Source organism: Anabrus simplex, chromosome 2, assembly GCF_040414725.1.
Source record: "Anabrus simplex isolate iqAnaSimp1 chromosome 2, ASM4041472v1, whole genome shotgun sequence".
Lineage (NCBI taxonomy): Eukaryota > Metazoa > Arthropoda > Insecta > Orthoptera > Tettigoniidae > Anabrus > Anabrus simplex.
The window spans coordinates 869,567,226-869,592,443 of record NC_090266.1 but is presented as its reverse complement, the minus strand read 5'-3'; the positions used below and the strand labels follow the sequence as shown (position 1 = coordinate 869,592,443).

The window sequence follows — 25,218 nt, the reverse complement described above, 5'->3', positions numbered from 1 at the left end:
GAAATTTTCTCTTTTAGAATGATGTTCAGTTGTTTGCTTACATTGTAGCTTGGCGCACCTTTAAAATTTACTATTGGTCTAATGGGACAAAGCTCTTTGTGTATTTTGGGCAGGGCTCTTAGTGTGGGGAGTTTAGGATTTTTGATTATGAGGCTTTCTTTTTCTTGTTTTGTGAAAATTAAGTCTGTTTCCTTGATAGCTTGCTTTATTTGGTTTTGAAATTTATTTGTAGGGTCGCGTTGCAATTCTTGAATACCGTTGTTGTTGATGAATTCTATTGTTTTTTCTATGTATTCGTCTTTCTTCATTATGACTTGTGTTACCTTTATCCGCTTTCGTGATGATAAGGTTGTCGTTTTTAATTTTGTTCTTAACTGTTTTCATTGCCGAGTATTGAGTGGCGTAATTCGGTTGCTTAGTGGAATTTTCATGTGCGATTATTTTTAGGGCTTCGTTGGTGGCTACGTTTTTTATTATTTCTCTTTGTGGAGAGGGTATTTTGTCACAGGCAATTTCTACGTCAGTGATGAGCTGTTTTATGTTGTTTTCGTTATGACGTTCCTGGCAGTTGAATTTGAGACCTTTCTCTAGCAGATCTATTTCATTCTTTGAAAAGGTAGTGTCTGATCTGTTAATTAATCTAGGGTGAAAATTCGCGAGTTTGTTGTGCTTAGCGTTTTCTGGACTTTTCTGTTTAATCATTAGGTTACGTATTTTATTGTCAATAACCTTCTGTTTCCGGATTGCTTCCTTTTTAATGTAATCGTGTAAAAAGTTGGAATAGGATGTCCATTGTGTGTGGTGCCAGAAGTTGCTTAGGTTTAAATGGATGCGTAGAATTTGTTTATTGATTTGCTGTTTCTTTATGTACGCGAATTTGATTTCGTTTCTGATCCATAGTAACTGTGATTGAGATGTTGATATTTTAGCCGAAGTTGTTGTGGGTTTAGCTTTTATGGGTATGTACTTAGGAACGAGCTCTAATTCTAGACATTTCTTATTAAATGTGATTGACTTGTCAATGTTCATGATTTTAATTTTAAGTGATTTGAGCTTTTTGGCTTCGTAATTTGCCTGACTGGACGAATAATTTGTTAAAAATGAAGCCATGTTTTCCAGTGTTGACTTAGTTAAATGTAGCAAAGGCTTTTCAGTCTGTCAAACACATAGCAAATACAATGTAAATTAAAACACTAAAAGCATATCTGTAAAACACACACTAACATACAAAGAATGACATGTTTCGTTCTACAAGAACATCCTCAGATTCTATCAAATCACTTAAAATAAGCTTATATATGTACAGTATTGTTTACGTAGCGTAAACTTGTCAATGATAGAGAGATAAGTGATAACATGAAACAGTAATGACAAAAAATAAATTATATACAATTATAATATAGTGAAAGACTTACGTATTTATCTAGACTGCCGATGTTAAGTCTGTTGTCACCAAACACTATTTCAGGACTGTGGTCATGGAAAGTTTGTGGTGAGCCACGCTGTGCGTGGAGAGGGGAGGGCAGGACAGGGAGGGGCCTAGTAGATCGATGTGGATCTCTCCTATTGGATGATAAAATCGGGTAGACTATAGAGTGGAGAGGGGGGGGGGAGAGATGTAGGGCGGAGCGGCTGGAGCGCTGTGGAACTTTCCATCAACATTGGAGGGGAGGGGAGAGATGTTATTGACCTATTTCATGTTAATTGTACCTATATGTAATATGGATGAATGTAATTATTATAATTTTTTATTATTTATAATAGGTGAATGAAGTACGGAACGGTATTATTAATATTATTATTATTATTATGAAAAAGCAATTCACCTTCCGTCAACATTGGAGACGGGAGAGAAGTTATTGACCTTTTCCATGCGAATGTACCTTTATGTAATATGGATGAATGCAAATTAATAATTTTTAGTTGAATAAAGTAAGGGACATTATTATTATTATTATTATTATTATTATTATTATTATTATTATTATTATTATTATTATTATTATTATTATTATTATTATTATTATTTACGATAGAAACAATTTAAGGAGTAGGTGTTGTCAGATATTATGCGAGTAGAGCAAATAGGAGGGGAATTATTTAAATGTGTATTATTATTATTATTATTATTATTATTATTATTATTATTATTATTATTATTATTTACGATAGAAGCAATTTAAGGAGTAGGTGTTGTTAGATATTATGTGAGTAGAGCAAATAGGGGGGAATTATTTAAATGTGTATGCTCATTCAGGTTACTGGCATTAGTATTTTTTGCGACGTAAATTTCTATTGCTTCTTTTATATTCAAAGATTTACTTTTATTTTCGAAGTGTAAAATTTTTAGATCAGTGTTGATGTCAGTGAAATGGTGTGAACAGTCGTAGATGTGCTCCCCGAAGGCTGAATGCCGATTATATCTGATCGCGTTTTTGTGTTCTTTGTATCTTGTATGGAAATTACGTTTTGTTTGACCTATGTATGTGGCGTTGCAGTTAGGTTCTTGGCACTTGAGTTCATACACTCCTGACTTTGAGAAAGGGTCCTTTTTGTTTAAGTTGCACCTGCTGAAGTGTCTCTGTAGTGTGTTATTCGTTCGAAAAGCTACTTTTAAACCTTGTTTCTTGAAAATGTTAGCTACTTTATTTTTTGTCATTACTGTTTCATGTTATCACTTATCTCTCTATCATTGACAAGTTTACGCTACGTAAACAATACTGTACATATATAAGCTTATTTTAAGTGATTTGATAGAATCTGAGGATGTTCTTGTAGAACGAAACATGTCATTCTTTGTATGTTAGTGTGTGTTTTACAGATATGCTTTTAGTGTTTTAATTTACATTGTATTTGCTATGTGTTTGACAGACTGAAAAGCCTTTGCTACATTTAACTAAGTCAACACTGGAAAACATGGCTTCATTTTTAACAAATTATGCTCAACAAAACAAATAATTTTCTAAAAGTTCAACCCTATTCCAAGACATAAAATAAGAACAATAGCCTTTATAAACTGATACTTTAGCATTTAAGATATATGCCAACAAGGTATTGCATACTAATATTTTAATCACAAGTGTCCAAACTAATAATTCTACATTTTCATATGACTGATCAATAATCAATTAATGTATTTTAAGAACCAATTTTTAATGTATATTACTGAACTTACTACCATTAATTTACACAAATGTATGTATATCTCATTCCACATTGTACAACCCAAATTAGATAGTGATAACATGAAACATAGCATGTAATTTCATGGATGATGTATATTAGTTAACTACTTACCTTGACACTGTATGCTGGGAAACTTAGGATTGACACATACAATAGCTCAAATGTACCAAGACATACATACCAACATTTATGATCAGTTGGACTTATTTTAAGTTTTAATCATTATATGTGATGTTTTTGTAAAATATATCTTTTATGCATGTCAACTGAAGATGACCCCCTAGGGGCCGAAACCAGTCTTGACCATATTTACTAGCTGAATGTGAATAAATTTTGTATTGATAAGGTGGTGACTTACAGTATATTTATATTGTTTTTGTAAAGTAATATCTATCAATACGGAAATGAAACTTATAAACAACAGTAGAAAAGACAACCAGGCAAGAAAAATAGCACACAGATACCAAAATCTGAAAATTAAGATCACAAATATTGTCAAAAACATCACTTTCTTAAAACAATGTTTACAAAACAATCTAACTCCTAAATTACTTAGAAAATATAATAATAAGCATAGAAGCACCCATCAAACCCAAAATACACAAAACAAGACAAACCGAATATAGCTTAAGGAAGAAATTAAATTTATGTATAGAAAGAAACAACACCTCAACATACAAATGTATGAAGCACACCTTAAAGCCTCACATGAACTACCACACACATACTGGAACAACTTCCAACAAATAACTAACGAAAAGATAGAAAATATAGCCATACAGAAACAGAACACCCTGAATAAGAAACTCAACGCACTTAAGACACCATTAAACCAAACCAAACATACACAGAACAGACAACACACTACCGTTTTTACTGAAAGCAACCAACATATATTCCATCCACCACTCAAAAACCTAACTAACACAGTATTCAATGAAAAAGAAACTACTATACTGAGCAAGGGACCGAAACATAACTGGAAAAACAATTCAATTTTTGAAAACATTACTACTATTATTACTGAAGCGGAAGATGCTCTAAACAAAATACCTCAAGAAAAACAAAATGAAATTAGATATGAAATTAAAAAAAAACTACCACAATATATCAATAAAATCACCCAAAAACCTCAAAATCAAGAAATCACAAACCAAATATAAATTAAGGTACTCAAAAATAAAATCCAGCAAAATAACTTACTAGTAACAAAGGCAGACAAAGGAAACACTACAGTCATTATGGATAAAGAGGAATATATAACAAAAACAAAAACCTGCTTTCAAGATGAAACTTTTCAAATTAAGACTAAAGATCCTACTAACAGTATCCAAAAGAACTTAAAAACTCTCCTAGAAAACATCAATTTTCTCTTGAACGAACAGGAAACTCCAAAATTAATCACCATGAATCCAGGGATACCTACAGCTAAAGCTTACCCTAAAATCCATAAAGACAACATTCCCATGAGACCCATAATAAACTACAGGCCAAGCCCCATCTATAAATTATCCAAATACATACAAAAATTCCTCAAAAAACATTGTCTTTCAAGCAAATAAAACCATAAAAAACTCAATAGAATTTTGCAGCATTACTAAGAATATAAGAATAGAACATTTCTATAAGCTAGCAACATATGATATAACAAACATGTATCCTAATATACCCACACAAAAAACTATTACTATCATAAAATCCAATCTTTATAACCATAGTAAGCTAAGCAAATTGGAAATAGATGAATTTATAAAACTATTACAATTTGCTATCAATAACAATTATTTCAAGTTCCATGACACTATCTATCAACAGAAAAGATTACCCATGGGATCACCAATATCAGGCATAATAGCTGATATATATATGGACTATTTGGAACACCAAGAAATCAAAAAAATAGGAAATATCATCTATTGGTGCAGGTTTGTCGATGATGCATTCATAATCATGGACAATAGACATACCAATGAAAATATAATCTTAGAACAACTAAATAAAATAGATCCCCATATAAAATTTACCATGGACACTGAAAATAACAACACCATAAACTACTTGTATATATCCATAACCAGACATAACAACCACCTAACATACAACATATATAGAAAACCTACCCATACATCGAATACAATAGACTCCACCCACCCACACACTCACAAAAAAGCTGCATACTATAATATGATTCACAGAGCATATAACATTCCACTTTCAAAGGAAAATCTAAATAAAGAATTAAACACAATCCATGAAATAGCAAAACAAAATGGATATAAAAGAGAAATGATAAACCGGATCATCAACAAAGTCAAAAACCAACCGAAAACCAAGCTAACCAGAATCAACAAAGATAAAAAAGAATATGCACTGTTTACTTACAACAATAACCATATACATCCCATAACCAATATCTTCAAAAAACAAGGTCTAAAAATAGCATACAAAACTACACGCAATAACACTAACATACTATACAATTCCAAATCAGTTAACAACATAAATAAATACAACCACTCAGGAGTCTATCGCCTCAAATGCAACGACTGCTGAGCCAGCTACGTAGGGCTTACTGGTAGGAGTTTTTTAATACGATATAATGAACATGTAAATGCCGTCAAACACAGACACTTCTCAGCTATGGGTCAGCACATTGACGATCAGAAACACAATTTCACGGACATTAATAGTGACATGCAAATCCTCAATATGAATCCAAAAAGTCCCTTGCTCAGTATAGTAGAAGAATTTTACATAAATTTAGACAAATACGTCAATCCGAACTCCAACTTAAATGAAAACATAGACAGAAACAATATTCTTTTTCATGCAGTAATTCCCTTACTAAAAGATTACTACCTTAAAAGAATTAATAAACAAAAATCCATACGTTCAAATCAACCGCTCCAAGACCTCCTCCCCTCCAACCCCACTCCCGTTACTAACGCTCCACCCACCCCCGCAAACCTCCCCTCTACCGTCGCCAAATACAATCTCAGAGCAACACGCGTTCGATCTCAACAGGCAGCTACACAGAGCGCACGGTTTCAACACCGAACGTAAGTGAAACGATATACGATTTACTATTACACTTTCATACCACATCATTTTCACACTCATTATTTCTACTTTCAGATACTTTGTTTTCACAACATATATGCTTCTACGATAAAATCAACGTGCACCTTACCAGGACGCATAACATTCAACGCGTTCTTACAAATGTCACCAACTCAACATATAACGGCACACGAAAAGAAGAACATGCTCCATCAATAATATTCAAGACTCTTAATAGCTCTAACAACAGTAGCTGCCCAAAATATCGCCAGACATTACAACCAAATATTACCTGAATTGCAAGCAGATTATACAAATACTTATCTAACCGCAATTATGTATATAGTTATATATTTTTACGGACCCATTATATCGGAACATCATAACTAATCAAATACTGTGTGAAAACTTCGTTAACCCCATTTTACCCCAAACAATGTATATATAGCACCACATATTAATAATGTTAATACAATGTATTTTTAACAAGGTATATATATACCACTGTTTTAGTTATGTGTCCAATTTAACAAGTTTATCCAATGCCTATGCTCAACAAAACAAATAATTTTCTAAAAGTTCAACCCTATTCCAAGACATAAAATAAGAACAATAGGCTTTATAAACTGATACTTTAGCATTTAAGATATATGCCAACAAGGTATTGCATACTAATATTTTAATCACAAGTGTCCAAACTAATAATTCTACATTTTCATATGACTGATCAATAATCAATTAATGTATTTTAAGAACCAATTTTTAATGTATATTACTGAACTTACTACCATTAATTTACACAAATGTATGTATATCTCATTCCACATTGTACAACCCAAATTAGATAGGGATAACATGAAAAATAGCATGTAATTTCATGGATGATGTATATTAGTTAACTACTTACCTTGACACTGTATGCTGGGAAACTTAGGATTGACACATACAATAGCTCAAATGTACCAAGACATACATACCAACATTTATGATCAGTTGGACTTATTTTAAGTTTTAATCATTATATGTGATGTTTTTGTAAAATATATCTTTTATGCATGTCAACTGAAGATGACCCCCTAGGGGCCGAAACCAGTCTTGACCATATTTACTAGCTGAATGTGAATAAATTTTGTATTGATAAGGTGGTGACTTATATTTATATTGTTTTTGTAAAATGTTTATCCTCATCTCAAGGCGACACCTTAGACAGTCGACCATGAAAAGTCTTTTGAAGAAGAATTCAACCGACTGCAATCATATATTGCAGAAAAGACGGCATTCAGATGTGGTGGGCTGTCATTAAGAAGATTATGATGGGTCAGAGCATCTGAAAACTCAAAAGCCAGCATCTACGAGGGGCGTACTATATTGTTTTACACTTTGTTTTTTGTACGTCCGGGTATGGTTCGTATTTCACTTTTGAAGGTGGTGATGTGTAGCTTGTAGCTAGTGTCTTGTTCCACCGTTTGGTAGCAGCACACACACAGGGGCCAACGAATGCACTCGTCATAGCTATTTCATAACAATTCTGTCAGCGTAGGAGCAGACAACATGGAAAGCAACCGTCACTATACAACATGGTTCCTATGGAAAGGAGGTGTGACCACTGCAGAAATTCATCAGCGCTTGGTGGCAGTCTGTGGAGAACATGCGCCGTCACAAAAAACAGTTTAAAACTGGGTGGAAGGTTGGAAAATGGGGCGCACATCGGTGGACAACGGAAGCAGTTCTGGAAGGAATATGACAGTGTCAACACCAGCCAACATTGCCTGGGTCGAACAGGCCATCCAAGGAAACAAATGCATCACATTTACGGAAATGGAGGCAGCCACGGGAATTAGCTGAAACACCCGGCAGCGGATCGTGCACGGCAACTTACAGTTGGGGAAGGTGTCATCCACGTGGGTGCCTAGACTCTTGTCTGCAGATGAAAAGCAGAGGCGTGTGGACATGTGCAGAGAACGTTTGCAATGCCATGATCAAGATCCAGCTGACTTCATGGCTAGGCTTGTGGCTAGTGATGAGACATGGCTCCATTACCATGAGCCTCAAATGAAACAATAAATGGGATTCACGGTGCTGCCACACCCACCATACTCTCCCGACTTGGCACCAAGTGATTATCACCTGTTCGGGAACATGAAGAAACCTATGCATGGTCGCTGTTTTGCAGATTTTGCAGAACTGGATACAGCTGTCAGGGCATGGGTACGCAGCACTACGAAAAAATGGTTTCAGGAATGTCTGGAGAGACTGACACATCGATGGCAAAAGTGCATACAGTTACAAGGAGATTATGTTCAGAAGGTGGATGTAACAACTGATGTGTAATGTACTACATTTGGTTAGAAAAAGTAGTATAAAACAATATAGTATGTCCTTTGTACACAGAAACTTCAAAGAATTATACATAAACAAATCTCTTTCTTCTCAACACACAATGTTAACTCTTTGTGTCAAATTGGAAAATTAAAGATTGTCACAGACATCATGGATAAACATAAAATTCTAATCATGGCCCTTCAAGAAATAAGGAATAGTGATCAAAACCCAATAGCATCACAAGAGTACCAAGTGTATAAAGGAATCCCTGGAAAACGAGTGATTAACAACTGTCCGCAGTTTAGTAATGGATTTCTAATAAATGTCAAAATCATAGATTCAGTCATGGAATTTAAATCTCAATCCCCCAGACTTGCAACACTAACTCTGAAATCTGCAAATAAAATCTACAAAATTATCAGTGCACATGCTCCCACTAATCAGAAAAATAACACTCTAAAGGATAAAGAAGCACAAAAATTCTGGGATCTCCTGGATCAAACTTTAATTAACATACCTCCATCACACGCTAAAATTCTCCTTGGTGATTTCAACGCACAACTGGGATAAGAAAGAAGGAACTGAGATATCATTGTAAAATGGCCAGCGCATAAGAGAACGAATCAAAACGGTCAAAGATTGGTTGAATTATGCAGAAACCACAATCTCAAAATCAACATACTCTAAAAGGAAACCTCACAAATTAAAAACTTCGAAACATCCTGATTTCCAAAAAGGTGAATAGCAACTGGACCACGTATGCTTGGATAAATTTCACCATTGTGAAATCTACAATGTCAAAGTCCTGGGGATGAGGAGAAGACTCACGGTGAGATCACTATGTTGTTAAGATCAGAATAAAATTAACTCCAAGGGTTAAGAAAAGGCCTCCAAATAAAAATAGATCAAAATTTGACCCTATCACCTTAATAAATAATAGGGAGATAGGAAAACAGGAGAGGGATCTGTCAACACTAATACATTAGAAGAACTGACCACCAAACTAAAATCGATAGCAGAAGCGTTAGCTCCAATAAATCCTAGGGAAAAACATGAATGTGTTGGTTCTAATTTATCCATGTTGCTTTCTTGCTTAAGTTGTGCATAATGATTTCTCCAAGGTATTTAAATTGTAGGACTATGTTAATTTTTTGATCATTTATGGTGATTTCATTTATGAACATTAAAATAAGAATAATAGTTAACACCTCCTTTCCAATACTTATCTTTCCTTATATTTAGGAAATAAACATTGCAACAGGCATTGTAAGATGGGACATGTTTCGCTTAACAGTCGTAAGCATCATCAGCCGAAAATAAATCTTTGCCTAAAGGGTAATAGTCTAATTGTGTGTTCTACCAACCACCACAGAACACGCAATAGCGATTACATACCTCCATATGGGGTTTTCATCACGAAGGGCATCCGGCCGCAAAAACAGGGCCAAATCCTCATGTGTGACAAGAGTTCGCACCCGCGACCCCACAGGTGTGGGAAAAGCGGTAGAAAAGAAGAAGAAGAAGTCTGTGTGTTTTATTTTAAAATACATAACTTCTTTTGTAGAATGAATAATCTACTGATTTCATAAAATTTAGCTTCTGAAAGTCCTGGAATCTGGTTTCCATGTCCACTACTATAGTGTCAACTATACTATTTCGAACACAAGCCTCCTAATTTGTTGCATTCCTGATTCATTTAGAGTAATTTTAGGTTCGCCTGCAGAATTTAGTTGAGAGAGTTTTTTTTTTTTTTCCAGGCAAGAAATACTTCTTTGCATTTTACAATAGTTGTTCAGCAGCCTTGGTGTAATTTCCAGTTTTCAGTTTTGAACTTGCAGAGTTTTATATCTATGTCCCGTCCTTCACATTAACTTTGAATGAACTTCATTTGGTGGTGATGCCGATTTAGCTCTACAGTACTTGGTTCACCTTGTGACTGCATTGTCCACTGTACTGGTCTTTTAGGGTTTGTGTGCCTCCTTGTGCTTTGAATAGCATAGCTTTATTATTATTATTATTATTATTATTATTATTATTATTATTACAACTCAGTGTTAGGCCTATATTTAAAAAAAAGATTCATAATTTTTACAACATCAATTAGTGAATCCTTCAATAATGTGCACTTACGTACTGGTCTTAAAATATGTTTTTTTTCTAACTTCAAACAATTGCCAAACATAATAGACCTAGTAATAAAATGTATTGTACTATTTGTACCTTATTTAACATCCTCTTCTTTCGCCTGGCTGGTCAGTCGGTAGAGTGGTGGTCTGTCTGGAAGATGGGTCTAACAAATATCTAAAATTAAAGTAGAATGGGATGCTAACAACTATACGTGAATGAGAATCCAAAGATGAGGGATGGAAAAGTTTAATCCACAAAAAGCATAAAATGAAGATAAAATTTCCCCCAAAAATATCAAAAGATTAAACAAGAAACACAACATTTTTCTGACAAAATAGCCCTGAAAGTTGCAGGTCTCTGCCCGAATCATGTGAAAGTCTTTATCATTCTTGGAACTGTGAGTAATTAACATGGCGTGAGTTTATTGAACAAATAAGTCTGAACACTGCGGTCATAGATGTTACTTAAAATGTTCAACTACATGTGATTAGGAGTATAAGATTTGCATGTTATTTCTACTAATATGACTCCCAATGGTTAGGGAAACATAAACATAAAACACACTGGCTTTGGATCACTATAATACCCCCAAAATAATCACTGAAGCTAAATGTGTGCCTGCTCTCATAATCAAGAATGAGGATTGAGTCCTCAGATCCCATAAAAAGCCTACGAGCTCTCCCCTTACACAAATGAGAACAAACGACAAATAACGATGCAAGACACATGGGTAACAAAATATGACACACACAAATACCTGAAATAAAAACATAAATTAACACTTGTCTTATTGAGATGAAATACATGCATGCTTGTCTTTCCAGTCGACTGCTTATCTGATGTTCATTAACCTGCTGCTGTGATGGCATTTAACATGGTCATCTATCTTGCTATGTCCCAAATAAAATATTCCTTTTCACTGTAGAATTTTATTTACTCGGGGAAGGTTGTCGCATAGCTGTAATGTAACAAAATAAGTCTTCCCTCAGCCTGTCACTCGGGGACACACCCCACAGTTGCCTATTTTCTTATCTCCACGCTTGGAGGGAACATCTCAATAGTACGAGTGGCCATGGCTCTCATATATCTCATAACAAAATCTCTCCTTGGTCTGGTACAAGTTCTTCCCAGACTCGTAATTTGACATTGGATAGACTTATCTGCAGCATCTTCGCTTCAGACTATACGGAACTATTACTCGCCAAATCACATTTCTTATCTTGCAGACCCTCGTTCGATTCATGTGCTTTGCCATGCGTTACCTGCCAAGATTTTTCCAGAAGAACCTTTCTTACTCTTCGGTGGGGACTGTATGTCCACTCCTTACTCCGTACCACTGAAAAATTGACATGTCTTATACTATTAGGACCTCCACTTCTATTCCTTAGGTTGTTTATCTCTCACAGTACTAATCTCCCAGTTCAATACTGTGTGCGGCACTACTGACCTTACTTTCAGGATGACCATATCATCTCAGACACTCTCAAATAAAACAGACAGGAATAACTTTATCTGACAAGACCTCAAACTCAATAAACAGTTACCCTAGTATACCAATATTTAATACAAAGCTAATAACCCTGAACTAATTCATGCATGATCCTAAATCTCCTGACTTATTTATGTTTATACGAAGGCTTGCCTTGAAGGCATGATAAAATTAATATTCACAAAAATGCGAATCCTGGTTAGTCCTAATCCACGCTTTGAAAATTTGTTCAGACTTATCCATTCCTGTGATGTTCAGTCATCCATCCAAGGCCACACTGCATGACTTAGTGCACGATTGCACTACTGACGTCCATAGTTGCAGGTCCCCAATTTGGCTCCGTGCGGTGGTCCATGATTGGCGCCATTTGCTTGATTAACATGTTCTGTAGGAAGCTCTATTACCATGGGAAAATCAGTTTGCGCAGGAGGATCTTTTCGTAGGAAGTTCAACTTGCTGCCTACTGCAATTAACTCAGATAATTAAATTAATCGTTATGGCTTCTGACTTGTGATTTCATACTATAACTTATGAGTGAGAAATGTTTTTATCAGTTTCTGCTAACTGATGCTCCGTCTGTCCCTACTGGCACCTAGTTGTCACTTCTACACCTGATCATGAGTTACTGTAGCCTGCAGCTCCCATTCTGTTCACTCACATATTATTGATTATTTGATCAAAATTGTCTACCTAACATTATTACATTCACTTGCCTCGTAGTTTCAAGCAAGATGAACTTAATAAATTCTTTCTTTATTGGCTATGGGCACTTCTCCTATGTTGTCTTCGTTCAGGTGCTAGGTTCCGACGATACGCACAGTAACACGTTCAGAGTTCAACAGTGCTCCCATCTTACAGATCACACCTCTTCTATAAGTTTCCAGGAGAGATGCAGCGCAAGGGAGATCTCCAACAAACATTGCCTTCTCCTTTGTTTCAAGTAAGCTTCAGTTTCCATGCTCCATAAAAATATTACTATTAATTAGTCAGAGCACCAATATGAGGTATTTTCAGCTAAAGACACTTGGAAAAAATGACATAATAACTTTCTCTGTTTTACACTCGCCAACAACAGTTCACTGGCGTAATTTGCACACCCAAAAGTCATAATATCTCCCGCTCTTCTACTAGCGGGATTGAGTTAGGTAATTCCCCTAACTTCTGTCTCTGCCACAGCCTTGTTTCTCTCTCATACAAAAACTACACCTGTGCATGTCAATGGGTGGCCACCTATACTGCTACCCTGAGCGTTCACGGGCTTTTCCAGTTTTCTTACCTCATTGAAGGTAGATAATATTAATTCAGCATTAAATATTGGCCCTATCACATAATATAGTAAGGTTCATATTAAAGAACTCACTAATGTACTTATGTATGCATTTATGGAGTGTGAGGTTTATTTTTATTAATATGAAATAATACTTCTGCTCTCTTATTAACGTGTAAGTGAAAAATACAGTTTAGTTAAGATAATTATTCTGTTTTCATTTTTTCCATACCTAGCATACAAAATAATAATAATCATAATAATAATAATAATAATAATAATAATAATAATAATAATAATAATAATAATAATAATAATAATATTAATAATAATAATAATAATTTTAAAAAAAGTGAAATAGGAATGAATAATAATAATAATGATATGAATAATAAAAATGAGGAAAATGAGTGTAATCACTTATTGATAATAAATAATAAGATAAATAGGGAAAATAGAAAAATAATAATAATATGGGGAAAATAGAAAAATATCAATGTAATGGCAGTTTCATATCTTAGCTTTGGAAATAAGACAGTTAACTTATCAAACACACAAAATGGAAACATACGCAAGGTAAACATAACTTACAGGCCTAACAACGACAACTACGGAAGGACTGTGGAACGTGTTGGAAACCCTAATAAGGCCATAGTATCGTACCCCATTGTCGGGAAAGGGAAACGCACATCGATCACCCTTTAGCTCACATATATTAAAATTAACAAAGCTACAAAGTCAAATGAACCAAAACAAAGACATTATCAAGATATTTAAGTAAATTTGTAAAACACGAGGTTTAACGTAGTTGCAGAATTACAGCAAGTAGCTAATAACCAGATGCAAGTGACTGTCTGTCGAAAACACAGTCAGCAAAACTGGTGAATATGGGAATCTAGAGCAAACACCGATACGTTAAATTTAAATCATTGGAAGTTACATTAAACGAGAAAATATCAAAACACTGGAAGGAGTTAAATAAAATCAAACATAATAGAAAAAGCATAGAAATAGCGCTTACCAAGATAAGCTGAGGACCCCTGGAGGGCAAGCGCTCACGAGGATGGTCGGATGAAAAAGGCATGGATAACACGCATCTCACACGCGAAGCCGGCAGAAGGCCAGAAATGGACAGATCGCAAGTAACCAATAGGACACCGAATTTCTCTAGATTCCCATTTTCGCCACTTAGAAAGGTTGTTATTCTGACCAATCCAATTGATGACCATATATGGCCAGTTCCTATACTGCAGTATTCTACAATTCTACAAGTAGAATTGCATCACCTACTTCCTCCACATGCCAGTACCTGTTGGTTCAAAAGTTATGTAATGCACGCGTTTTACCAAAACACAATATTAATTTTCTTCAAGTCCAGAATGACTTTCTTGAATCTTCTTGAAATTAATTTACATGATACACGACCTTTTTTCCAAATTCAATCAAACACAACTACATGAAATTTAAATACAAAGATCACTTCAAAAATAATTCTCGCATCTTTCATTGTCTGTTTACAGTTCCAAATAATATCTTGATCTGTCCAGAAAAATAAAGTGGTAAAAAGACATATTAAGAAATACTATAATCAATGATTTTCAAAAGTTCATGAGTCCCAAATTCTATTCTCGAGGTTTCTTAAAATAAGAGGTAAATAGTTTACGTTTCCAAACTCAGTAATATAATTTCACAAAACACAATGCTTATTTCCAGTTCTCCGTTCCACCACAGGCGACAGAAATTTAATCCATTATTGTTATCTGTTGTTGAGTGTTAATGCCAATTGAAACGCTAAGTTAAAGAGGTGTAGTTGATCAATACATGTAAGGAATAATTTTCTGATTATGATGGAATGAACATTATGTAAATCTTGAAATTTCCAATTAATTGTTCTGAAGAGATCCAATAGTATTCTTGTTACACCTTCTTGAGGAGCAAAATTTATGTATATTTCTGCACTAGTAAAAAATAGAAGTATTGCAGTAAATTGTAGAGGTTATAGGGTTATAGGGAGGTACATTCAGGGAAACGGGGTGGCCTAGGTAGCGGTAATAAGGGTACAGGGAACTGGAAGTCAAGTAGGGATGACATCAAAATGCTAGTGTTGAACTGTAGAAGTATTGTAAAGAAATCAATAGAATTAAGTAATTTAATAGATATATACTTACCAGATATTGTAATAGGAGTTGAATCATGGCTGAGAAATGATATGATGAATGCAGAAATTTTCTCAGGGAACTGGAGTGTGTATCGTAGAGATAGGATATGATTGGTAAGAGGGTGAGTATTCATTCTGGTGAAAGAAGAATCTGTAAGCTACGAAAAGGTTCAAGACGACAAACATGAAATTCTAGGTGTAAGGCTCATCTCTAAAGATAATAGGCAACTTGATGTCTTTGGAGTGTACAGACCGGGAAAGGGTAGCGCTGACACTGATTCAGAATTATTTGATAAGATAATCAGCTATGTGGGAAACGATGAGGAAAGGAACGTGATAGTGGCAGGTGATCTCAATTTACCAAATGTCAATTGGGAAGGTAATTCGAACGACAGGAAGCATGACCAACAAATGGCGAATAAGTTAATATGGGAAGGGCATCTGATTCAGAAAGTGATGGAACGAACTAGAGGGAAGAATATTCTGGATGTGGTGCTCGTAAAACCAGATGAGCTCTATAGACAAACCGAAGTAATAGATGGTGTTAGTGATCACAAAGCTGTTTTTTTGGTAGTTAAAAAAATAAATTTGAAAGAAAGGAAGGTATTAAAATTAGGACTATTAGGCAGTACCGTATGGCTGATAAAACAGGCATGAGGAAGTGTTCAAAAAGTAAATATGATCGTTGGAAAATGGTAAATAAAACTTTAAACAGACTCTGGGATGGTTTTTTTAATTATTATATTTTGCTGGTGGCTTTACGTGGCTTTAGGTCTTATGGTGATGATGGGATAGGAAAGGCCTAGGACTTGGAAGGAAGCGGCCATGGCCTTAATTATGGTACAGCCCAGCATTTGTCTGGTGTCAAAATGGCAAACCACAGAAAAACTATCTTCAGGGCTGCCGACAGTTGGATTCGAACCCACTATCTTCCAAATGCAAGTTCACAGCCGCATGCTTCCAACCTCATGGCCAGCTCGCCTTGTGGGATGGGTTTAAAGCAATTGTTGAGGAATGTGAAGATAGGTTTGTACCTTTAAAGGTGGTAAGGAATGGTAAATATCCACTCTATTATTATAGAGAAGTAAGGAAACTAAGAATGAGGTGCAGGTTGGAAGGAGTTAGGAGGAGGAGTTAGAAATGGTTCCAGAAGTAAGGAGAAATTGAAGGAGCTTACTAGGAAATTGAATCAGGAAAGAAGTCAGCTAAGGATAACTTGATGGCAAGCATAACTGGCGGTCATACAAATTTTAGTGAAAAATGGAAAAGTATGAATAGGTACTTTAAGGCAGAAACAGGTTCCAAGGAGGACATTCCGGGAATCATTAATGAACAGGGGGAGTGTGTATGCAAGGATTTTTAAAAGGCAGAAGTATTCAGTCAGCAGTATGTAAAGATTGTTGGTTACAAGGATAAGGTCCAGATAGAGGAGGTGACTAATACTAAAGAAGTATTAAAATTTACCTATAATAACAATGACATTTGCACTAAGATACAAAAGTTGAAAACTAGAAAAGCATCTGGAATTGATAAGGATTCGGGGGATATACAAAAGGCAATGGGTTGGGATATGGTACCATATCTGAAGTACTTTTTTGATTATTGTTTGTATGAAAGGGCTATACCAAATGACTGGAGATTTACTTTATTAGCCCCTGTGTATAAAGGAAACAGTGAACGACATAAAGCTGAAAATTACAGGCCAGTCAGTTTGACATGCATTGCATGTAAGCTTTTGGAAAGCATTCTTTCTGGTTATATTAGACATGTATATGAAATTAATAACTGGTTTGGTAGAAGGCAGTTTGGGTTTAGGAAAGGTTATTCCACTGAAGCTCAACTTGAAGGATTCCAGCAAGTTGTAGCAGATATCCTGGATTCAGGAGGTGAAATGGACTGTATCGTGATTGACCTATTTAAGGCATTTGATAGGGTAGATCAGGGATGGCGAACCTTTTCCAGCTAGTGAGCCATTTTAAGTCTGTTTTATTATTCTCAAGTGTTTACTGTGCCACTTGTTATTTTCTTTTAAGGAATGGCTCCCTCCCTCCCCCGTACGACTTCCTTTCTTAATTCCCAATTATGTTTCATAATATGTTAGTTATTCTTTTAGTGATTTATTTACTTATTTAATTTAATATATATCTTGTAAATACATTTGACTGCACGTTTCGTGGTTGTATTTTGCAAAAACATCAAAAATACATTTTTAAGTATTTCGAGAATACCTAACATTACTTGTAAAAATATATAATAAGCTCCCATTGTAACACATCTCGTCATCAAATATTATTAGATATAACATTTAAAATACTAATATTGCTAATGAACTTCGAGTGAAATATCGTTCTCACATTTAGTACCCATGTCATTTATATTAGGTTCATATCTTCTTGTCTTCAGTAACACGCAAGAAGCACATAGGTCTGAACCAAGACAGATTCTAACTGTTGACTTCACAACGTTCATTGTAGGGTGTTTAACGTTTCCTTTCAGAAATTGCACAAACCCATCACGAATACCCACCATACTTTAGGCTATTTTGTAAGTCAAAGCCCATTTTTAATACAAATTCTTGCTTCACATCCTTCATTATATCCTTACCTATTGCCATATTTCGTAAACTTAACAATTTTACTAATTCCTCCCTCCCCTCATCATTTTTCACAAGGAAATCAGACAAAACAGCAATGCTTTCTTGTAAGTGCACATACGTGTTTTCATCAAGACATACTGAATACATCTGGGAGTTATCCGAATCAGCTTTCAAATGCTCCAAAACATCTTCACTCATTCTTATTATTCTACACTTGACAGTATTTCGGCTGGCTGGCATTTCTTTAATTGTGTTAATTATTTGCTGTTTGTTAGGAAAGTCTTCAATCAATGTATCTGACGTCGATAAGAAAGTCTCTGTCAAGAACTCACCGTCAAAAATCGGCTTCCCATGCTCTAATATGCACTGAGACAGATTGAAACATCCGCACTGATATTATTCCTTGGCCTGAAAGATGATACAAAACAAATAGTTTGCTTTGTGTATTCTTCGATTTTCTGTGAAACGAGCCCTCTTCTTTCTTCATTTGACATGGAACGAATATTTTAATGATTCGTCTGGAAATGGTGCTTTTGGTCTACATTAAATGTGCGGGACACAACGGTTTTCAGTCACAGGCAACACAAAGCGTTATTGCTTATTTCTATCACTCCGAATTCCATTGTCCACTGTTCTTGAAGAATCCGGTTACTACTTTTGTTAAGTTTCTGTTTTTTCGACACTGAAAACGTGTTTGTGAGGTCCGTATACAAACAACATTCAATAAACAATAGCACACAACGAATAATTACGCGCTACTGGCTACCACACACACGTCAAACTTCACTCACCGACTAACTGATGGCCAGGTTTTCGATATTTATTTCTTACACGTGAAACACTATGACTATACGAACTGTGTGATATTGTATAGTCTGTAGCACAAGACGTATATAAAATCTTTAATATGTTCATGTGGCGTGCCTCCGAAATAAGAAAGATGATACAAAACAAATAGTTTGCTTTGTGTATTCTTCGATTTTCTGTGAAACGAGCTCTCTTCTTTCTTCATTTGACATGAAACGAACATTTAAATGATTCTTAAATAGGTTCGCCATCCCTGGGGTAGATCATGGGAGACAACTGGTAAAAATGTGTGCAGGAAGATAGGACTCCCTCGAACAATGTACAGGTTACAGTAGGTGTACAAGAGGGAGGGGAAGGAAAGGGAGGAGTTGTAGAAGACAGGTGGTCTAATGTTCTAAGGGGAAGGAGATTGCAGGCTAAGGGCTCTATTCAGGATCAGAATTCAGGACAGGTGTCTGTGCGAAATCGGTACGAGTCACTCCAGGTAGAACAACAGAAGGAAGATGAGGGACAGGGAACTGTTGCTGAGATGTGTGGAAGTAGGAGGAAGGGAAAAGGTAGGAAAGGAAAATGTAGAGTAGAGGATAGGAAAAGACAGGTGGAACAGGGTCATGGGAAGGAGAAAAGAGAGGAGGAAGTAGCTTCTGCAGCTATCAGGAAAGATAGGGTTGACCAGGAGGGGAGGGGATCAAATGAGGTGGGTAGGGTTGAGGCTCTGGTCATGGGGGATTCCATCGTTAGACACATGGGGAAATTGTGTGGAGGAAAGGGTACCAGGGTAGAGTGTTATCCAGGAATTAGGTTAAGGCAGATGTTGAGGAAAGTAGAAGAGAGCGAGGAGAGGAAGGAGAAGGTGGTAGTGTTTCACGTTGGTACCAACAATGTAAGGCAAGCTGATATAAGTACCAACATAGTTGGAGATGTGTGGGATCTGGTAAATGCAGCACGGGTGAAGTTTAAGAAAGCGGAGATTGTTATTAGTGGAATACTGTGTAGAAGGGATACTGACTGGAGGGTGATTGGGGATTTAAATGAGACTATGGAGTGGGTATGTGGGAAACTGGGAGTGAAATTTCTAGATCCTAATGGGTGGGTAGGAGATAGGGATCTGCGCTCAGATGGCCTTATTTAAACCGCAGTGGTATATATAAGTTAGGAAATTTGTTTGGAAGGGTAATAGGGAGGTACATTCAGGGAAACGGGATGGCCTAGGGAGCGGTGATAAGGGAACAGGGAACTGGAAATCAAGTAGGGATGACATAAAATTGTTAGTGTTGAACTGTAGAAGTATTGTAAAGAAAGGAATAGAATTAAGTAATTTAATAGATATATATTTACAAGATATTGTAATAGGAGTTGAATCATGGCTGAGAAATGATATAATGGATGCAGAAATTTTCTCACGGCACTGGAGTGTATATCGTAGAGATAGGATAGGAAGGGTGGGAGGGGGAGTGTTCATTCTGGTGAAAGAAGAATTTGTAAGCTACGAAAAAGTTAAAGATGAGACACATGAAATTCTAGGTGTAAGGCTCATTTCTAAAGATAATAGGCAACTTGATATATTTGGAGTGTACAGACCGGGAAAGGGTAGCACTGACGTGGATTCGGAATTATTTGATAGGATAGTCAGCTATGTGGGAAACAACATGGAAAGAAATGTTATTGTAGCGGGAGATCTGAATTTGCCAGATGTCAATTGGGAAGGAAGTGCGAACGACAGGAAGCATGACCAACAAATGGCAAATAAGTTAATATGGGAAGGACAGCTGATTCAGAAAGTGATGGAACCAACCAGAGGGAAAAATATCCTGGATGTGGTGCTGATAAAACCAGATGAGCTCTATAGGAAAACTGAAGTAATAAATGGTATTAGTGATCATGAAGCTGTTTTTGTGGTAGTTAAAAATAAATGTGATAGAAAGGAAGGTCTTAAAAGTAGGACTGTTAGGCAGTACCATATGGCTGATAAAGCAGGCATGAGGCAGTTTCTAAAAAGTAGCTATGATCGGTGGAAACGGTAAATAAAAATGTAAACATCCCAGGATGGGTTTAAAGAAATTATTGAGGAATGCGAAAACAGGTTTGTACCATTAAGGGAGGTAAGGAATGGTAAAGACCCACCTTATTATAATAGAGAAATAAAGAGACTAAGAAGGAGGTGCAGACTGGAAAGAAATAGAGTTAGAAATAGCTGTGAAAGTAAGGAGAAATTAAAGGAACTTACTAGAAAATTGAATCTAGCAAAGAAGGCAGCTAAGGATAACATGATGGCAAGCATAATTGGCAGTCATACGAATTTTAGTGAAAAATGGAAGGGTATGTATAGGTATTTTAAGGCAGAAACAGGTTCCAAGAAGGACATTCCAGGAATAATTAATGAACAAGGGAAGTGTGTATGTGATGATCTTCAAAAGGCAGAAGTTTTCAGTCAGCAGTATGTAAAGATTGTTGGTTACAAGGATGATGTCGAGATAGAGGAGGAAACTAAGGCCAAAGAAGTAATAAAATTTACGTATGATAACAATGACATTTACAATAAGATACAAAAGTTGAAAACTAGAAATGCGACTGGAATTGATCAGATTTCTGGGGATATACTAAAGACAATGGGTTGGGATATAGTACCATATCTGAAGTACTTATTTGATTATTGTTTGGTCGGAGGAGCTATACCAGATGAACAGAGAGTTGCTATACTAAGCCCTGTGTATAAAGGAAAGGGTGATAGACATAAAGCTGAAAATTACAGCCCAGTAAGTTTGACGTGCATTGTATGTAAGCTTTGGGAGGGCATTCTTTCTGACTATATTAGACACGTTTGTGAAATTAATAACTGGTTCGATAGAAGGCAATTCAGTTTTAGGAAGGGTTATTCCACTGAAGCTCAACTTGTAGGATTCCAGCAAGATATAGCAGATATCTTGGATTCTGGAGGTCAAATGGACTGTATCGCGATTGACCTGTCTAAAGCATTTGATAGGGTGGATCATGGGAGACTACTGGCAAAAATGAGTGCAATTGGACTAGACAAAAGAGTGACTGAATGGGTTGCTATATTTCTAGAAAATAGATCTCAGAGAATTAGAGTAGGCAAAGCTTTATTTGACCCTGTAATAATTAAGAGGGGAATTCCTCAAGGCAGTATTATTGGACCTTTATGTTTTCTTATATATATATCAATGTTATGTGTAAAGAAGTGGAATCAGAGATAAGGCTGTTTGCAGATGATGTTATCCTGTACAGGGTAATAAATAAGTTACAAGATTGTGAGCGGCTGTAGGGTGACCTTGATAGTGTTGTGAGGTGGACGGTGGGCAATGGTATGATGATAAACGGGGTTAAAAGTCAGGTTGTGAGTTTCACAAATAGGAAAAGTCCTCTCAGTTTTAATTACTGTGTTGATGGGGTGAAAGTTCCTCTTGGGGATCATTGTAACTACCTAGGTGTTAATATAAGAAAAGACCTTCATTGGGGTGATCACATAAATATGATTGTTTATAAAGGGTACAGATCTCTGCACATGGTTATGAAGGTATTTAGGGGTTGTAGTAAGGATGTAAAGGAGAGGGCATATAAGTCTCTGGTAAGACCCCAACTAGAGTATGGTTCCAGTTTATGGGACCCTCACCAGGATTACATGATTCAAGAACTGGAAATAATCCAAAGAAAAGCAGCTCGATTTGTTCTGGGTGATTTCCGACAAAAGGGCAGCGTTTTGAAAATGTTACAAAGTTTGGGCTGGGAAGACTTGGGAGAAAGGAGAAGAGCTGCTCGACTAACTGAGCTGTCAGTGGAGAGATGGCGTGGAATGACATCAGTAGACAAATAAGTTTGAGTGGTGTCTTTAAAAGTAGGAAAGATCGCAATATGAAGATAAAGTTGGAATTCAAGGGGACAAATTGGGGCAAATATTTCATTTATAGGAAGGGGAGTTAGGAATTGGAATAACTTACCAAGGAAATGTTCAATAAATTTCCAATTTCTTTTTGCAATCATTTAAGAAAAGGCTAGGAAAACTACAGATAGGGAATCTACCACCTGGGCAACTGCCCTAAATGCATATCAGGATTGATTGATTGATTGATTGATTGATTGATTGATTGATCGATCGATCTAAAGTTCATAATACAGTTATTCAGATTATTATGAGATTGATAGAATGATAATGATGAAAATATTTCAAGTAACAGCTGAACTCTGTTAGTCTGTCTCACCAACTTGTTGTATGATAGGAAGAAACATAAAGTAAAAAAAATTGAGAATGCAGTTTTTTTTTTTTTTTTTGCTTTTGTATTTCTTCATTGCCTAAAATTATATATTATAGAGAACCCAGTGAAGATTATTCTGAGCTGTATTAAACATAATCCTTAGCACAACATCACAGCAAGTCCTTGAGTAAAATGAAATGTGATGAATGGAATATGCCATTCTTTACATAGTGAACTCGGGGGGTGGGGGACTGCTTCTCTTGGTCCTTTATGTTCCTTTTATTGAAAAGCAATTTATATATTTGGTTGAATTTTCTTTATTTTGATCTAGTGTAGTAGCTAAGTTTTTTATTACGCTGATAGCAAAGTCACTTTCAATGAATTTGAGAGATGAATTATGTTTGAATCTCACTTTTGGCCATCTTTAAAATGGAGTTTTGCAGTTTCCTATTTCAGATCCATGCAAATGATACCCTTCTCATAGACCACAACTATTTCACTCTTGATTTACTCTGTGAATTACAGATAAAGATGCCAGTGTGAATACCACATTAACCTGGATTCTGCAACAGTGTGTCTAAACTCTCACTGAACTAATAACTTTTAATTTAGTTGTACCTAAAGGTATTAAAAGAAACCAAAGTCAGATTAGTATTCATTATATACACCTTTTTAAATTTATTTTTGTGAGTATTTGTCTTTTATTTGAGATTCTTGAAGATAATTGTGTGTCATCCATTCTGCAGGAAAAAACGATGGATCCGTTGCTGGAATACGGTATTTCCAATGTGAGCAAAAGAGAGGCGTGTTTTCTCGTCTTACAAGATTGACGCGAGAACCATTAAGTCAAGTTGATGGCAGGAGCTTGACTGGGGAACAGTCTCCCATAACAAGGACAAGTGACAATGTGTCCATACGTAGTGGTACTTCCCAGTCCCCATCTCCCAGTAGCAGTACAAAGGATCTTGTCCTGAAGAAATCCAGTCTATCTGCCACACGTAAGACTTATACTGTACTAAGTGTATGGGTTCTTTAAGATAGTAATAATGTTCATATTAAGATGTGATAGTTGCCTTTTGAGTTGGTTGGTATTTGTTGTACTATACAATAATACTGTTATCTACTGACTCATTTTCTTGAACATTAACCATGTACTATGCAGCAGAGATTTCCAACTGAGCATACGGAAATATAAGAAGTTAGTTTGATTGTTTTTTTTAAACTAAAATACTGGTAAAACTTTGGGAAAACTGACTACGTGATATATATTTTAAAAAGTTTGAATTATATCTGAAATTTTTTTTTCTGTTCATAATTTATCACCTTTTTCTCATTTAAAAAAAACCAAATAATTTTTGTGGCCTGCCACTTCTTGGATACAGGAATATCATCACAGTCAGATTAGTGTTCCTTGTATAAAGTTTTTTTAAATTTATTTTTGCTGAAAATATTTGTCTTTTATTTGAGTTTCTTGAAGATAATTGTATGTCTTCCATTTTCTAGGAATAATTAATGTTTCTGTTGCTGGAATTTGATATTTCCAGTGTCAACCTAAAACCTAAACCTAAAATATATAATATAGTCATTGAGATTATTATGGGATTGATAGAATGATAGTGACCAGGTGAGTTGGCCGTGTGGTTAGGGGCGTGCAGCTGTGAGCTTGCATCTGGGAGATAGTGGGTTTGAACCTCACTGTCGGCAGGCCTGAAGATGGTTTTCCTTGGTTGCCCATTTTCATACCAGGCAAATGTTGGGGCTGTACCTTAATTGAGGCTACGGCTGCCTCTTTCCAATTCCTAGGCCATGCCTGTCCCATCATTGCCATAAGACCTATCTGTAATGGTGCAACATAAAACAAATAACAAAAGAATGATAGTGATGATAAGTTTCAAGTAACAGATGAACTCTGTCAGTCTGCCTCACCAATTTCTTGTCATATGATTGGAAGGAATATACAGTAAAACGAATTGAGAATTTATTGCTTTCATATTT

The 25,218-nt window shown here is 35.8% G+C and overlaps 1 protein-coding gene across 10 annotated transcripts in view; it reads left to right on the top strand.

Annotated features, from left to right (window-relative positions):
* Positions 1-25,218, top strand: part of LOC136864525 (CAP-Gly domain-containing linker protein 1) — a 958,550-nt gene that overhangs the window by 454,459 nt on the left and 478,873 nt on the right. For all 10 annotated transcript variants that reach the window (XM_067141621.2, XM_067141618.2, XM_067141619.2 and 7 more), the window contains one exon: positions 23,970-24,221. In XM_067141621.2, the coding sequence (XP_066997722.2) occupies positions 23,970-24,221 (252 nt within the window). The remainder of the gene's footprint in view (positions 1-23,969; positions 24,222-25,218) is intronic.